Source organism: Oncorhynchus kisutch, linkage group LG3, assembly GCF_002021735.2.
Source record: "Oncorhynchus kisutch isolate 150728-3 linkage group LG3, Okis_V2, whole genome shotgun sequence".
NCBI classification, from domain to species: domain Eukaryota; kingdom Metazoa; phylum Chordata; class Actinopteri; order Salmoniformes; family Salmonidae; genus Oncorhynchus; species Oncorhynchus kisutch.
Window position 1 is genome coordinate 46,815,074 of NC_034176.2, and position 18,492 is coordinate 46,833,565.

Here is an 18,492-nt window from a genome sequence, read left to right on the forward strand (position 1 = left end):
TCAGTATTGTTGTAATTGTCATTATTACAAATAAATTGAAAAACTCGGCCGATTATTCGGTATCTATTTTTTGGGTCCTCCAATAATCGGTATCGGCGCTGAAAAATCATAATCGGTCGACCTCTACTATAAATAAGATATGGTGTATGGCCATTTATAATGAAGTGTTTTGGAGAAAGGGAGAAAGATTATGCTTTATCGGGATAATAAACTCATTATGAATATACACTCCTCTGAGATGACAAAGAGAAAAGGTAGATACCTCCATCCTCCTCTGCCAGTCTCATCCCTCTCTTTATCTCACACTTTGTGTGTGTTATAAAGGACAGAGAGAATGCTATTTTAGTTCGGGAGATGAGATGACATAATCTGTTTCCTCCTCAACAGAGTTCACCAGAGTGTTCCCTTGGTTGGAAAGTGTGTATGTGTCTCGTTGTTTGTGCGTTCATGGCTGATGGTATTTGAGTGCTGATGGACGAGTGCATGTGTGTGTGTGTTTCTGATGGTATTTTACCTCTGATGGCCATATTGAATCTGAAGGTTATGGAGCACATTTTCTCTTTTCCTCACTGTTGTTATGGAAACCGCAGAGGAAATGAAATGTAGAAAGCTGTTTGAAAAGGACCTTACATCGACCGTACATTCAAACCAGCCATTACTCTTTGTTCTCTGATGTCTCCTATCTCCTCTTCTCTGTTTTCATGTCATATATTATGTCAAAATGGTTTTCATGTCTTGATTCTGCAGTCTGTATTGTAGCATCTCTCTGACGCAGTGCTTTAGATGCAGCCTGCATGGACTTTGCGCTTCAGAAGATCCACACGTAGTCAATCCCTTAGCAGCAGAAACACGATAGGCGAGTCTATCCAGGATTTTGTGATCAATTAAATAAATCAACAATTTCCCGCATTTTATGCAGATTTGAAAGTGATTTGAAAGTGTTTTTTAGTCCACAAGTAGGCTCATCATGGTCCATTCACCCAGACCCAGCCCTGAATGTTTCATAGCTGGATTGAAGGGCATGGTTGTTGTGTAAAGGGCAAGTCTTCCAATGTTCCACTGGCATCTGTTCTGTTGGAAGTGTGGACAGAGGTGGCATGGAATGGCTTTCGGGTGGTTGGGTGGGTGGGTGGCAGAGCATGGCACGGAGGGTCCTTACAACCCATCTGGCTTCGCTTAGACTGAATTTTTGCTGGCAAACTGCCTCTAGTCTGGAGGCCTAATCAAGAGAATAAATAATGGAGGAAGTGAAACAGAATAAATAAAGGAATGAATGCGTACAGCGAATCAGCAGAAAATCACTCCCTAAAGAGGGGAAACTCCAAGACAGCCATGATGTCCACAGATGCTTATGGTCTTGTGAAACGCAGATAACAGCTCCTTATTTTGTGAGTGAGTGCCAGTCCTTACAGCCACAGAATATTGAAGTATCCAAAATAATAGTTTTATTTAGAAATAAAAGACCACACAGTTTGCTCTGGCATGTTATCTACATGGCATCACTGAGCCAGCTGAATAGCCTCATGGTCTTATACTCGTCTATCCACTGCAAGGCTACGTTATATATTTGACTGATAAAACTTTCCTGGAGTATGACACACATGCACGCAACGTGCGCACCCTAATTGTTTGAGGAGATGCAGAGGTATGCTGGCCACACCCCTCCCCTCTCTCTGGCATGTGCCATAACCATGGTTTTAAAATTATTATTATTTTATTTTATTTAACCTTTATTTATCTAGGCAAGTTATTTAAGAACACATTCTTATTTACAATGACGGCCTACACCGGCCAAACCCGGGCAACGCTGGGCCATTTGTGCTCCACCCTATGGGACTCCCAATCACAGCTGGTTGTGATACAGCCTGGATTCGGGTTCAGTGACACCTCTAGCACTGAGATGCAGTGCCTTAGACCGCTGCGCCACCTGGGAGCCCCAAGTTACATCTGTTGTTACAGACGTTAGCAGTTTATCTGATTGGTCAAATGACAATAAGCATGTTGAGAGGTGCGGAAACCATATTGAAAATGAAATTAATGTTGCTTGTATTGGTAAGAGTCGAGTGTTCCTGCAATGCACTAACTGGCTGTAGTCATACTACTGCGACAATTGGGCTGTATTGTTGACTGTATATTTGGATTGTTTGATTTGTATATTGAATATTGAAATGTATATTGAAATGTTTAGAGGTGAACAATTCATTATTAGTCAATGGTTATCAGTGAGAGTCCAGAGCTGGCTAGGGAGAGACTAATCTAGTTCATGTGAGTTGCGATTTTTCTCTCTCCCTGTCTCCCTGTCTGTCTGGTTTCATTCATCTCTTATTCTGTGATCTGACAGCATTCAATAGAATTCTCATCTGCATCCTAATCTTAGGCTCTGCTCACACACACACACGCATGGACACACAACAGGATTTCCGTTAGCCGCTAATAGCCTGCTTTTGTCTGATTTATTTTTACATTTTATTTTCTAAAAGTCAATAAATTAAATTGCCAATTTGCCGGGAGAATTAGGAAAAAAATTCCAATATGAAATAATGCTTTTTAGCCTATTTAATGATGGAAATATTTTTGACTGGTCATGCTTATAGGTTAATTTGCATAATTTTTTGGAATTAAATTAGTGCGTGTACAAATTAAATTGGCGCGTGTGTATAGTATTTTCATTGCCTATCTTATTACATGCGCACAGCATACAGATACAGAGCCTTTGAGTGGAACATCTGTCAGACAGGGCAAGAGATTGGTGCTTTCAAGACAACTGGAAACTCTGAAATATACGAGGTCAAATCATGATGTCAGTGATCTTCAGGTCGGAAAGTCGGAACTCTAGAAAGCGGCCCAAGTTCCCGAGTTGGAATTCCAAGTTGGATCCCAGTCAGAGATATTTTTTTCCCCTGTTGTCTTGAACGCACTGAAGTCGGAGATTTCCGAGTTCCCAGTTGTTTTGAATGCGGCATTAAACGGCAACGGAAGGCAGGCTTCATCAGTGCGTCACACACCACTTTGCAATGAGCTGGAGGCAGTATGCATTTTCAAAACATACTTAATTGTTTGAAACCTGAATATTTTAATATACGCTGAACAACAATATAAACCGAACATGTAAAGTGTTTGTCCCATGTTTCATGAGCTGAAATAAAAGATCCCAAATGTACCATACACACAAAAAGCTTATTTCTCTCAAATGTTGTGCACAAATTTGTTTACATACCTGTTAGTGACCATTTCTCCTTTGCGACGATAATCCATCCACCTGGCAAGTGTGGCATATCAGGAAGCTGATTAAACAGCGTGATCATAACAGGTGCACATTGTGCTGGGGAAATTAAAAGGCAACTCTAAAATGTACAGTTTTGTCACATAACAAAAGGGCACAGGTGTCTCGAGTTTTGAAGGAGCGTGCAATTGGCATGCTGACTGCAGGAAAGTCCACCAGAACTGTTGCCAGAGAATGTCATGTTCATTTCTCTACTATAAGCCGCCTCCTGGTAAAACAACCGCAGACAGCGTGTAACTACGCCAGCCCCGGACCTCCTTCGGAATCGTCTGAGACCAGCCACCCGGACAGCAGATGAAACTGTGGGTTTGCACAACTGAAGAAATTCTGCACAAACTGTCAGAAACGTCTCAGGGAAGCTCATCGCATGCTCGTTGTCCTCACCAGGGTCATGACCTGACTGTAGTTAGGCGTCGTAACCAACTTCAGTGGGCAAATACTCGCCTTCGATGGCCACTGGCACGCTGGAGAAGTGTGCTCTTCACGGATTAATCCCGGTTTCAACTGTACCGGGGAGATGGCAGACAGCGTGTATGGCATATTGTGGAAGAGCGGTTTGCTGATGTCAACATTGTGAACAGAGTGCCCCATTGTGGGGTTATGGTATGGGCAGGCATAAGCTATGGACACAATTGCATTTAATCAATGTCAATGCACAGAGATACCATGACAAGATCCTGAGGCCCATTGTTATGCCATTCATCCTCCGTCATCACCTCCTTTTTCAGAATGATAATGCATGGTCCCATGTCGCAAGCGTCTGTACACAATTCCTGAATGCTGAAAATGTCCCAGTTCTACCATGGCCTGCATACTCACCAGACATGTCACCCATTGAGCATGTTTGGGATGCTTTGGATCGACGTGTACTACAGCGTGTTCTAGTTCCCGCAACTTCGCACAGCCATTGAAGGAGTGAAGGAGTGAGACAACGTTCCACAATCAACAACCTGATCAACTCTATGCGAAGGAGTGTCTCGTTCCACGAGGCAAATGGTTGTCACACCAGATACTGACTGGTTCTGATTGGTTCTGATCCACGCCCCTACCCTACCCCTTCCAATTTCTAAAGACTGTTGACATCCAGTGGAAGCGATAGGAACTGAAAGAATGTCCCTTAGAAATCTGGATTCCCAATGAAAATACATTGAAAAGAGAGTGACCTCAAAACAAAACAAAATCTGAATGGTTTGTCCTCGGGGTTTCGCCTGCTAAATAAGTTATGTTATACTCACAGACATGATTCAAACAGTTTTAGAAACTTCAGAGTGTTTTCTATCCAAATCCACTAATAATATTAGTATGCATATATATGCATATCTTATCTTCTGGGGATGAGTAGCAGGCAGTTGAATTTGGGCATGCATTTCATCCGGACTTGAAAATATTGACCCCTGTCACCAAGAAGTTAATATGTATAAATGTGATTTATGTCATTCTGAGCACTGTGGATGGATGTCCTAATCAGGTTGCGCTCCTGATGCATTTGGAAATGGTGTCGGGTAAATTAAAATCTTTCCAGTCAATTGTCCAGTAAACACATGTCCCTAACAGAAACCCTGACACACACGCACACACACAGTAATGTACACCTAACCTTGTGGGGACACAATTCAGTCCATTTCAAAATCCTATTTTCCCTAACTCCTACCTAACCTTTACTCTTACCCTAACCTTAACCCAAAAACCTAACCCTAAACCAAACACTATCTCCTAACCCTAAAATGAACCCTAGCTCCTAACCCTGACCCTAACCCTTGACTTAATTCTATCACTAATTCTTACCTTAACCCTAAACCCCCTAGAAATAGCATTTGACCTCGTTGGGACTAACAAAATGTTCCCAGTTGGTAAATTTTTTGTTTGTTTACTATTCTTGTGGGGACTGGAAGTCCCCACAAGAATAGTTAAACACGGCCAAACACACACACACACACACACACACACACACACACACACACACACACACATACACACACACACACACACACACACACAAACACACACAGCCTCTAAAATTACTTGAAATAGTATGTGGACACTCGTTCAAATTTGTGGATTTGTTTGGAGGATGCCAAGAGAACGCTACCTGCCCCAATGCATGGTGCAAACTGTAAAGTTTGGTGCAGGAGGAACAATGGTCTGGGGCTGTTTTTCAGCCCCACTCTAGGCCCCTTAGTTCCAGTGAAGCAAAATCTTAACGCTACAGCATACAATGACATTTTAGACGATTCTGTGCTTCCAACTTTCTGCCAACAGTTTGGGAAAGGCCCTTTCCTGCACAAAAGCGAGGTCCATACAGAAATGGTTTATCGAGATTGGCATTGAAGAACTTGATTGGCCTGCACAGAGTACTTACCTCAACCCCATCTAACACCTTTGGGATGAATTGGAAAGCCGACTACGAACCAGGCCTAATCGCCCAACATCCGTGCCCGACCTCACTCATGCTTATTTGGCTGAATGGACGCAAGTCCCTACAGCAATGTTCCAACATCTAGTGGAATTCCTTCCCAAGAAGAGTGGGGGGCTGTTATAGCAGCAAAGGGGAGACCGACTCCATATTAATGCCCATAATTTTGGAATCAGATGTTCGAAGAGCAGGTGTCCACGTACTTTTGGTCACGTAATGTACCTGTGTGTGTGTGTGTGTCCCTCTCAATCCCTCTCTTTTTTTGTTGAGTTGAGTCGCAGTCCGTAGGAGGGGGTTCAAGGTTGTGCAAGGAGATTGTGTGTTGTTATTAATGGACGGTAGGCTATGGGTGTCACACAGGTCCAACACGTGTAGGTATTAGTACAAATACAAACTGTTCCTTCTTTTCACTGCTTTGTGGAACACACACACAAACACCCTAAAGCTGTGTTCCTCCTCTCTGCCTGTAAAATGTAGAAATAAAATGAGTAGAATGAAGTAGACACATTTCATTCTAAAATTCTTCTCTCCTGTGTGTTATTGGTCTGAAAACATAATTAATGTGTGTGTGTTTTGGTAGAATGGGAGCGTCTGACAGCATCTATAAGGGCCGAAGCACATTCATGGAGGAGCTGACGGAAGCCTCGGAAATTGTCACCCGGGCAACCGAGAGGTCATTGGTCATCCTGGACGAGTTGGGGCGGGGCACCAGCACCCACGACGGGATAGCTATCGCCTATGCTACTCTGGAGTACTTCATCAGAGATGTGAGTGTGTGTGCATGGATGCATCTAAAGTGCATCCCTTCACTTTAGATGCAATTACGACGTAATATTGTGGCACCCTTGCACATTTTTTCTTCTTAAATTAGTAGAAATAGAGTGGGGTGAGTGGGTTAACTGCCTTGTTCAGGGGCAGAACGACAGATTTTTACCTTGTCAGCTTGGGGATTCAATCTTGCAACCTTTCGGTAACTGGCCTAACTCTCTAACCACCTCGCTACCTGTAATTGGATTTTCAACATTGCAGAACCAATTGTTTTTTTTACAGAATTTACTATTTAAATGTTTTAAGTAAAAACAAATGGCATTGGCATAATTATTGGCACCCCTGAGCTAGTACTCGGTTACATAGCCCTTGGCCAAGAACTGCCAACACATGCTTTTTGTAGCCATCAATGAGCTTGCAGCTCCTTTCTGTTGGCAATTTGGCCCGCTCTTCAACTTCAAACTGTTCCAATTCTTCAATGTTTTTGGGTTGCCTTCGACCAACTGCTGTTTTCAGATATCTCCATAGGTTTTTGATGGGATTCAGATCTGGACTCATCACTCGCCATTCCAGAAGAGTCCGCCATATCTTCTTGAACCAACACTGGGTGATTTTTATTTGTGTTTGTTGTTGTCCTGCTGAAAGACCCACGAAGTTCAAAGGAGACCCAGTTTTTGGACAATGGGTTGAACATTGCAATCCAAAACACCTTGATAATCTGTTGGTTTCATGTCTTGCACATGTTCAAGGCCCCCAGTACCAGAGGCAGCAAAGTAACCCCACGGCATTATCAAACCTCCCCAATGTTTGATTGTAAGGAGGGTGTTATTTTCTTCACTATAGTTACTTCACTTGACTGTAAGTGTAAAGGCCAAAACACACCGTGCTGATGAACGGGAAGAAGCAGCGGGTGGCCATCCTATCTTCTTAGATAGAACGTCGGCGGTCATTTTCTGTTCAATCTTGACGAATCTAGATGTTATATCACCACACACATGGTGATTGTGAACACTCTGCAGCGACCCACTGCTTTTAGACTTTCGTCGGCACAGTGTGTTCTGGCCTTCCTGACATATGTCTCCCTGGCTTCACTGGTAACATAGTGCTATACACTTTTCAATACACACACACCTCCCTCCCTCTGTACCCCATAGAGCTGAGTCAACACCTCCAGTGGGGTTTGATGTCAGACGCCATCCAAATCACTAAGTTATGGCCTCCAATAAAGCTTATTGGTGATGTGTGTGGGTGTTTTGTGTGTGTGTGTGTGTGTGTGTGTGTGTGTGTGTGTGTGTGTGTGTGTGTGTGTGTGTGTGTGTGTGTGTGTGTGTGTGTGTGTGTGTGTGTGTGTGTGTGTGAGTGTGAGAGCGCTGTGATAGTTTGTTTTCCATACGTAGAGTAGGCCCTAGAGAGAGACTGGGAGCTGAACAGAGCTAGAAGAGGGAGTATAATTGGGGGAGGTAGAATTGATCTATAATGCTAATATAATGGAGTTGCTTGTTAGTGTTTGTGTGTGTGTGGGTGCGTGTGTGTGGGAGAGGATCTTACATCACCTCTGCTTCAGGAACTGCAATTTTTTATTTGTTTTAAAAGGAGGAGGGGAGAATTGATCCAAATAGGAGGTAGAGAGAAGAAGAAGGCAGATGCATAAAGAGCAGGAGAGGAGACATTACGAGGCAGAGATAGAGGTGTGGAGAGTAGAGAAGTTACCTGATGTCCCTCAGGACTCCTCTGGATATTGCAAATTGTTCCTGGTTTGACTCTTTAAGTGACAGAACAGTGGCTTGTTACCTGATCTGTGTGTGCGCTCGTATGTGGGTGCGTGCGACTCCATGCTACTGGTCTCTCTGCCTTTCAGGTCTCATTTAGTTCCATCTGGACTCCACCGCTCCAGGGGGGATATATATTTATCAGCGCACATTCAGGTCTTGGGGGAATGAGCTTATTGGTGCACATGGGGGATCTTGTTTAGCAGAATCTACAGTGGTGAGGAATTATCCACCATATGTTTACTAGCTAGAAAGCTGATGGAGCTGGAGAGAAATGGGCCCCTGTGTGCAGCTCCATGATAAGGCTGGCTGTAAAAGCTGTGTTGTTGTCGACCTCTGCGCACTCATCCAATCAAGGTTTTACTATGTGGTTGTTGTTTCACCTTCCTCATTTGAATGTGCTTCTTGTCCCTCTGGATTGGAGCGTCTGCTAAATGTCTCAAATATATTCATCTAAATGCAATCAAGCTTAGTTGGTCAATTAGCTTTTATGTTTATTTCTATTTCATCTCATTCATATCACAGAAAACGCTGGGCTCGTTTTAGATTTGGTTAATTAATTAACACTAGCGGCCATGACTGAATTCAAATGTGGGTTAGTTTCTGTGTGTGGTTTGATGTCGGTGTCTCAGGTGTGTTTTTTGCAAGTAGGAATCAGTTAGACAAGTTATTCTGACAATTAGCTCCACTGGTGTGCGACCAAGGCAAAGTTGGTTTGACATTGGATAGCCTATCTCTGCGGGTAGTTAGGGACTGTCAATAAATTACACAATGTAATTGAGACAATATTTTTATGTTCACATAAAAGTTTATTGCTTGCGTACACAGTTTAGCAGATGTTATACCAGGTGCAGCAAGATACTTATGTTACTAGCTCCTAACAATGCAGCAAAATTGTCAAACAAGTACACAAAAAAATCCAAATGTAAAAGAAATCAAGAAATGTTGGAACAAATCCAATTGACAACCCAAAAAGCATTATAACAGTAATGCAATCTATTCGTATATACACCGGATAGATTTACTCAAGATGTACTAAGAATGATACAGTGTGTACAGCAGTAAATATATTAGAGTGAGCTATCTACAGTGGGGCAAAAAAGTATTTAGTCAGCCACCAATTGTGCAAGTTCTCCCACTTAAAAAGATGAGAGATGTAATTTTCATCATAGGTACACTTCAACTATGACAGACCAAATTAGAAAAAAATAATCCAGAAAATCACATTGTAGGATTTTTAATGAATTTATTTGCAAATTATGGTGGAAAATAAGTATTTGGTCAATAACAAAAGTTTATCTCAATACCTTGTTATATACCCTTTGTTGGCAATGACAGAGGTCAAACATTTTCTGTAAGTCTTCACAAGGTTTTCACACACTGTTGCTGGTATTTTGGCCCATTCCTCCATGCAGATCTCCTCTAGAGCAGTGATGTTTTGGGGCTGTTGCTGGGCAACATGGACTTTCAACTCACTCCAAAGAATTTCTATGGGGTTGAGATCTGGAGACTGGCTAGGCCACTCCAGGACCTTGAAATGCTTCTTACGAAGCCACTCCTTCGTTGCCCGGGCGGTGTGTTTGGGATCATTGTCATGCTGAAAGACCCAGCCACGTTTCATCTTCAATGCCCTTGCTGATGGAAGGAGGTTTTCACTCAAAATCTCACGATACTTGGCCCCATTCATTCTTTCCTTTACACGGATCAGTCGTCCTGGTCCCTTTGCAGAAAAACAGCCCCAAAGCATGATGTTTCCACCCCCATGCGTCACAGTAGGTATGGTGTTCTTTGGATGCAACTCAGCATTCTTTGTCCTCCAAACACGACAAGTTGAGTTTTTACCAAAAAGTTATATTTTGTTTTCATCTGACCATATGACATTCTCCCAATCTTCTTCTGGATCATCCAAATGCTCTCTAGCAAACTTCAGACGGGCCTGGACATGTACTGGCTTAAGCAGGGGGACACGTCTGGCACTGCAGGATTTGAGTCCCTGGCGGCATAGTGTGTTACTGATGGTAGGCTTTGTTACTTTGGTCCCAGCTCTCTGCAGGTCATTCACTAGGTCCCCCCGTGTGGTTCTGGGATTTTTGCTCACTGTTCTTGTGATAATTTTGACCCCACAGGGTGAGATCTTGCGTGGCGCCCCAGATCGAGGGAGATTATCAGTGGTCTTGTATGTCTTCCATTTCCTAATAATTGCTCCAGAGGAGCAATTAAAGAAGAAGTTACAGGTTTGTGAGAGCCAGAAATCTTGCTTGTTTGTAGTTGACCAAATACTTATTTTCCACCATATTTCGCAAATAAATTCATTAAAAATCCTACAACGTGATTTTCTGGATTTTTTTTCTCGTTTTGTCTGTCATAGTTGAAGTGTACCTATGATGAAAATTACAGGCCTCTCTCATCTTTTTAAGTAGGAGAACTTGCACAATTGGTGGCTGACTAAATACTTTTTTCCCTCACTATATGTCAAGATACCAGTATATAAATAGATATGTGGTGTGTATAAACAGTGTAACTAAAAGTCAATGAACAGTAGTTGAAATATTAGAATGAGCTATGTTGAGAATACATTATTTAAATATACAGTATAACACCCCATGGTACAGTATATAATAGACACAAACGATAATTTTCTTGCAGGAAAGATGGATAGAAATGTTGCATTCTTCTATAGGGACATGTCGTGTAAAGTTTAAAACAGTGACACTTCAATGACAGCGAAAGATTACATATCAGAAGTGCCTTCCGGTTGAATATCAGAGAATGAAGAACAATCTTTTCTCTGCTATATTTTACAGAAAATCATGAAGGAAAGCTAAATCATTACATAGGGGTAACAGGCTAATATTAAATTTTTGTTGAAGTAGAAACAGAAAATGATGGACAGAATTAGGATTACAGATCATAAGCTGTGTTCAAATACCCATACTAACATACTGTATAATATATACTTAATGAGTATATACTACATACTATATACTATTTGTTCATTTTTAGTATACTGTCAATGAACGGTAAACTTTCAGTTGAGAGTACTAGCGCTTCGCCTGTCTACCGGAAGTTGATGCTGTTGCTACTCAACTTCTTGCTAGCTTGTTAGCATAACAAATGACTAGCTAGACATCTTACGACTTCATTAACAATGTCTATTAAGAACACACAACGACTATACCACGTAGCTATGCTAAGAATCACTTGAATAATGAAGTCAATAGGTTGCGTTCGTAAATTCACTCTGGCTATTCTCTCTGGTTTCAGTGTATTCCCGTCGGAGTGTGCCAGAATACAGAATAACTGAAGAATTTACGAACACTCAACACCCATTGAATAGGTGTCAGTAAACGTCGGCAAAAAAAAACATAATTAAATTGTCACCAACGCTCAGCATAACATGAAAGCAGCCTAATCAGCTCTGCTAGGGCATGTAAAATGGTCAGAGTGAGGTGTTCTCTTATTTGTGTCTGGAAGTAGCTAGCATGCTAGCCAATGTTAGCCAGTTAGCCAGTTAGCTCGGGTGCTTGACTGCCGTTGTGAGGTCAGAACACTCTGATCAACCCTACTCCTCGGCGAGAGCAAGGCATCTAGTGTAGTGTGCGCTCTGAACACTCCATGACCGAACCGCTCTGAATTTACGAACACACCTTTAGTAGCCAACTAACGTTTGGTAGCTAGCTAACATACCAGTACATACTGCTGTAATGATATGCTATGCGGTTCGTAAGGATAGTGTAGCTAGCCAACATAACATGTAACTTATCTCATTTGAAAAGGCATTACTTTATTACATTGCAAAAAAATAAAATGTTTTTGTTAAAGCAAAGAATTTGTATCCACTCTCATCGGATTTTCTTCAAATCTGAAAATGTTGTGACACCACGCCCTTTTTATGAAGAATTGCATTATGGGCCCTAAAAGCACGGAAATAGTGTCCACTGCTGATATTCTTCGTATTTTGGTGAATTTAGTACTACATCCGGAAACTTTTGGCATACTAACTATACCTATGCTATGACCAATAAGCATACTACATACTCAATGTATGTCACAAATAGTGCGGTTAGTATGAGTATTCAAACACAGCTATACTATCTCATTCAAAGTGAAATATGTAGCATGTCCTCATTGGAAATCTACCTGTTATATGTACAAAGCTGTTACGCAAACCTGAAACCTAGCCACTCTCTTGTACCTTAGCAGCAGTTGCTAGATGGCTACACACATTTTTAGCTAGCTAGCTAATGCTATATCCCGATAATATTGATGCTCAATATATTTTGTTCTCAGCCATATCTAAGCCATATTTAAAATGTAATTCAGGTTAGATAGCCTACATTTATTGAAATTGTATCTATTTATTTAGTTAATTGCTAGCTAGCCAGGCTCCCGGGACCCTCAGCATAATTATTTTGTTCAATTATCTCAGCCATATTCACAATTAAATTCAAGGCAGGCATGGACTCAGATTGGCTACAAACATTCATTTTGTCGCATTAAATCGCCCCAAAAATGTGGCAAAGCAATAAACTTTATGTCCTGAATACAAAGCCTTATGTTTGTGGCAAATCCAACACAAAGCATCACTGAGTACCACTCTTCATATTTTCAAGCAGGGTAGTGGCTGCATGTTAAGGTATGCTTGTCATCGGCAAGGACCTGGGAGTTTTTGGGGGGATGAAGAGAAATGGAATAGATCTAAGAACAGGCTAAATCCATTTTTTTTAAAACCTGGGTCAGTGCTTACAAATCAAATCATTTGTCACATGCGCCCGAATACAACAGGTGAACTGCTTACTTTACAAGCCTTTAACCAACAATGCAGTTCAATAAATAAATATTTACTAAATAAACTAAAGTAAAAAAATGAATATATTAATAATAATAATAAAAAATTAACAAAAGAAAATTACATAACAATAACGAGGCTATATACAGGGGGTACCAGTACCGAGTCAATGTGTGGGATACAAGTAAAGTAATTTGTAAAACGACTATGCATAGTTAATAAACAGCGAGTAGCAGCAGTGTAAAAACAAAGGGGGGGATCTCATCATTGTTGGTGATCAGGCCTACTGCTTTTGTGTTATCATCAAACGTAATGATGGTTTTGGAGTCGTCCATAGCCATGCAGTCATGGGTGAACAGGGAGTACAGGATGGGACTAAGCACGCGTTGCTGAGAATCAGCATGGAAGATGTGTTGTTGCCTACCCTTACCACCTGGGGGTGGTCGGTCAAAAACTCCAGGATCCAGTTGCAAGGGGAGGTGTTTAGTCCCAGGTCCTTAGCATAGTGATGAACTTTGTGGGCACTATGAGCTGTAGTCAATAAACAGCATTCTCACATAGGCTTTTGTCCAGGTGGGAAAGGGTAGTGTGGAGAGCGATTGAGATTGCATCATCTGTGGATCTGTTAGGGCGGTATGCGAATTGGAGTGTGTCTAGGGTTTCAGGGATGGTGTTGTGAGCCATGACCAGCCTTTCGAAAGAACTTAATGGCTACTGACGTGAGTGTTACAGGGAGTTAATAATTTAGGCAGGTTACCTTTGCTTTCTTGGGAACAGGGACTATGGTGGTCTATTTGAAACATGTAGGTATTACAGACTCAGTCAGCGAGAGGTTGAAAATGTCAGTGAAGACACTTGCCAGTTTGTCTGCGCATGCTTTGAGTACAAGTCCTGGGTGGTAATCCATCTGGACCCGCAGCTTTGTGAATGTTGACCTGTTTAACTTCTTATGTCCCACCTGGCCAACATCTGGTGAAATTGCAGTGCGTGAAATTCAAACTACAGAATTAAAATATTGAACTTTCATAAAATTACAAGTGTAATACATCAAAAATAAAGCTTAACTTCTTGTTAATCCAGCAGCTGTGTCAGATTTCAAAAAGGCTTTACGGCGAAAGCACACCATGCGATTATCTGAGGACAGCGCCCCGCTTACAAAAGCATGAAAAACAGATTTCAACCAGGCAGGTGCGCCACGAAAGTCAGAAATAGCAATATTATAAATGCCTTGCCTTTGATGATCTTCTTCTGTTGGTATTCCAAAAGGTCCTTTTGTTCGATAATGTTTTTCTTTATATCCATAAAAACTCAGTTTAGCTGGCGCGCTTCAGTCAATAATCCACCCATTCCCTCCATCAAAATACATACAAAATGAATCCCAAACGTTACTAATAAACTTATCCAAACAAGTCAAACAACGTTTATGATCAAACCTTAGTAGGTACCCTAATACGTAAATAAACGATCAAATTTAAGATGGAGAATCGATACTGTCTTTACCGGAGAAAAATACCAAAGAATGTGCTCTCTTCCATGTGCTTGGAAACACTACAGCCAAAATGGGAGCCACCTAGAAAAACTTGAATTTCTGGCTCATTTTTCCAAAAACCAGCATGAAACTCTTCCTAAGGACTGTTGACATCTAGTGGAAGCCCTAGGAACTGCAATCTGGGAGGATTTCGCCTTGGGGGGGTTGGGTGGTTTGTCCTCTGGGTTTCGCCTGCCATATCAGTTCTGTTACACTCACAGACATTATTTTGACAGTTTTAGAAACTTCGAGTGTTTTCTATCCAAATCTACCAATTATATGCATACCCTTGCTTCTGGGCCTGAGTAACAGGCAGTTTACTTTGGGCACGCTTTTCATCCGGACGTGAAAATACTGCCCCCTACCCAAGAGAGGTTAAAGGTCTTGCTCACATCGGCTACGGAGAGAGTAATCAGCTGGTGCTCTCATGCATGCTTCAGTGTTACTTGCCTTGAAGCGAGCATGAAAGGCATTAAGCTCATCTGGTTGGCTCACGTCACTAGTACTTCCTGCTTAATTTTTGCTTGTAAGCAGGTATCAGGATAGAATTATGGTCAGATTTGCCAAACGACGAGGGAGATCTTTGTATGCGTTTCTGTGTGTGGATTAAAGGTGGTCTATAGGTTTTTTCCCTTTAGTTGCAGATGTGAAATGCTGGTAGAAATGAGGTAAAACGTATTTAAATTTGCCTGCATTAAAGTCCCTGGCAACTAGGAGCGCCGCTTGTAGATGAGCATTTTCTTGTTTCTTTATGGCCTTATACAGCTCGTTGAGTGCGGACTTAGTGCCAGCATCGGTTTGTGGTGGTAAATAGACGACTACGAATAATACAGATGAGAACTCTCTTAGTAGATAGTGTGGTCTACAGCTTATCATGAGGTATTCTACCTCGAGACATTCTGCACAAGCAGTTATTGACAAATAGAACCACCCCCCCTCATCTTACAAGACGTAGCTCCTCTGTTCTGCCGATGCACGGAGAAGCCAGCCAGCTCTATATTATCCGTGTCGTCATTCAGCCACGTCTCGGTGAAACATAAGATATTACCGTTTTTTAATGTGCCGTTGGTAGGATAGTCTTAATCGTAGATTGTCCTGTTTATTTTCCAATGATTGCACGTTGGCCAATAATATGGAGGGTAGTGGTGGTTTACCTACTCTTCTGTGAATTCTTACAAGGAACCCCGCCCTTCTCCCCTTTTCCTCAGTCTTTGCGTCCTTTCCTCAGTCCTTTGCGTCAGACTCAAGAAAAAATCTTCGTCCAGTTCAAGGTGAGTAATCTCTGTTCTGATGTCCAGAAGCTCTTTTCGGTCATAAGAGACGGTAGCAGCAACATTACATACAAAATGAGTTACAAACAATGCTAAAAAACGAAAAAATATTAGTTGATTAGGAGCCCATTAATTATGACACTGGGAGAATTCACCTTTCACTTTGTTGAGCATGAGAAAAAACAACAGTGTTGCAGTTCTTGACATATTCAAACCGGTGTGCCTGGCACCTACTTCAAAGTCACTTCTTTTGTCTTGCCCATTCACCCTCTGAACGGCACACATACACAATCTCAATTTGCTCAAGGCTTAAAAATCCTTCTTTAACCTGTTTTTAACCTGATTGAATGGATTTGACAAGTGACATCAATAAGGGATCATAGCTTTCACCTGGAGTCACCTGGTCAGTCTATGTCATGGACAGCCTCCTCCCTAAGTTTGTTTTATTCACTGCTTTAGCACACTCTGCCAACCGGAAGTCCTAGCCGTGTCTGAATCCTGGCTTAGGAAGACCATCAAAAACCCTGAAATTTCCATCCCTAACTATAACATTTTCTGACAAGATAGAACTGCCAAAGGGGGCGGAGTTGCAATCTACTGCAGAAATAGCATGCAGAGTTCTGTCTTACTATCCAGATCTGTGCCCAAACAATTTGAGATTCTACTTTTAAAAATCCACCTTTCCAGAAACAAGTCTCTCACCGTTGCTGCTTGCTATAGACCACCTTCTGCTCCAGCTGTGCCCTGGACACCATATGTGAATTGATTGCCCCTCATCTATCTTCAGAGCTCATGCTGTTAAGCTGGGCATGCTTAACTAACCTCCAGACGAGTTTCAATGCCATACAACTCTCCTTCCGTGGCCTCCAAGTAAAAATTAAATGCATGCTCTTCAACCGATCACTGCCCACACCTGCCCGCATGTCCAGCATCACTACTCTGGAAGGTTCTGACTTAGAATATGTGGACAACTACAAATACCTAGGTGTCTGGTTAGACTGTAAACTCTCCTTCCAGACTCACATTAAGCATCTCTAATTCAAAATTAAATCTAGAATTGGCTTCCTATTTCGCCACAAAGAATACTTCACTCATGCTGCCAAACATACCCTTGTAAAACTGACTATCCTACCAATCCTTGACTTCGGCGATGTCCTTTACAAAATAGCCTCCAACACTCTTGTAATGGTCCTGTCTGTAGCTGGTGTAGAGAGACAGGCGCAGGACAGCAAATATGAGTAATCAACGGACTTTACTCAAAATATCCAAAATACAAAGCAATATAGCGAGCCCACAATAACAGATCGATGTACAATGAACAATGACTCACAAACAAACATGGGGAACAGAGGGTTAGATAATAAACAAGTAATTGGGTGATTGAAACCAGGTGTGTAAGACAAAAACAAAACAAATGGAAAATGAAAAGTGGATCGGCGGTGGCTAGAAGGCCGGTGACGCCGAACGCCGCCCAAACAAGGAGAGGGACCGACTTCGGCGGAAGTCGTGACAACTCTACTCAGCAAATTGGATGCAGTCTATCACAGTGCCATCAGTTTTGTCACCAAAGCCCCATATACTACCCACCACTGCCCCGTATACTACCCACCACTGCGACCTGTACAGTGCCTTGCGAAAGTATTCGGCCCCCTTGAACTTTGCGACCTTTTGCCACATTTCAGGCTTCAAACATAAAGATATAAAACTGTATTTTTTTGTGAAGAATCAACAACAAGTGGGACACAATCATGAAGTGGAACGACATTTATTGGATATTTCAAACTTTTTTAACAAATCAAAAACTGAAAAATTGGGCATGCAAAATTATTCAGCCCCTTTACTTTCAGTGCAGCAAACTCTCTCCAGAAGTTCAGTGAGGATCTCTGAATGATCCAATGTTGACCTAAATGACTAATGATGATAAATACAATCCACCTGTGTGTAATCAAGTCTCCGTATAAATGCACGTGCACTTGCATATCTTTATGTTTGAAGACTGAAATGTGGCAAAAGGTCGCAAAGTTCAAGGGGGCCGAATACTTTCGCAAGGCACTGTATGCTCTCGTTGGCTGGCTCTCATTGGCTCGCCCTCGCTTCATATTCGTCGCCAAACCCACTGGCTCCAGGTCATCTATAAGTCTTTGCTAGGTAAAGCCCCGCCTTATCACAGCTCACTGGTCACCATAGCATCACCCACCCGTAGCACGTGCTCCTGCAGGTATATCTCACTGGTCACCCCAGTATCTTTTATTCCATGTGTAACTCTGTGTTGTTGTTTTGTGTCGCACTGCTTTGCTTTATCTTGGCCATGTCGCAGTTGTAAATGAGAACTTGTTCCCAACTAGCCTACCTGGTTAAATAAAGGTTAAATAAATAAATAAAATTTAAGTGCAGGGGTTCCTAATGTTTTGTACACTCGGTGTACATGTAGAGTGGGTATAACATCATGTAAACATTATTAAAGTCAGAGACCAGTGGGCAGCAGTCTCTAAGGTGCAGGGTAGAGTACTGGGTGGTAGCCGGCTAGTGACAGTCTCTATGGTTCAGGGCAGGGTACTGGGCTGAAGGTGGATAATGATGACTGTTTAACAGTCTGATGGCCTGGAGATAGAAGCTGTTTATCAGTCTCTCGGTCCCAGCTTTGATGCACCTATATTGTCTCAGCCTTCTA

General features: G+C 42.0%; 1 protein-coding gene across 1 annotated transcript in view; it reads left to right on the forward strand.

Annotated features, from left to right (window-relative positions):
- msh3 (mutS homolog 3 (E. coli)) overlaps positions 1–18,492 on the forward strand; it is a 137,977-nt gene that overhangs the window by 99,778 nt on the left and 19,707 nt on the right. The window contains exon 21 of the mRNA XM_020475974.2: positions 6,277–6,463. Within this exon, the coding sequence (XP_020331563.1) occupies positions 6,277–6,463 (187 nt within the window). The remainder of the gene's footprint in view (positions 1–6,276; positions 6,464–18,492) is intronic.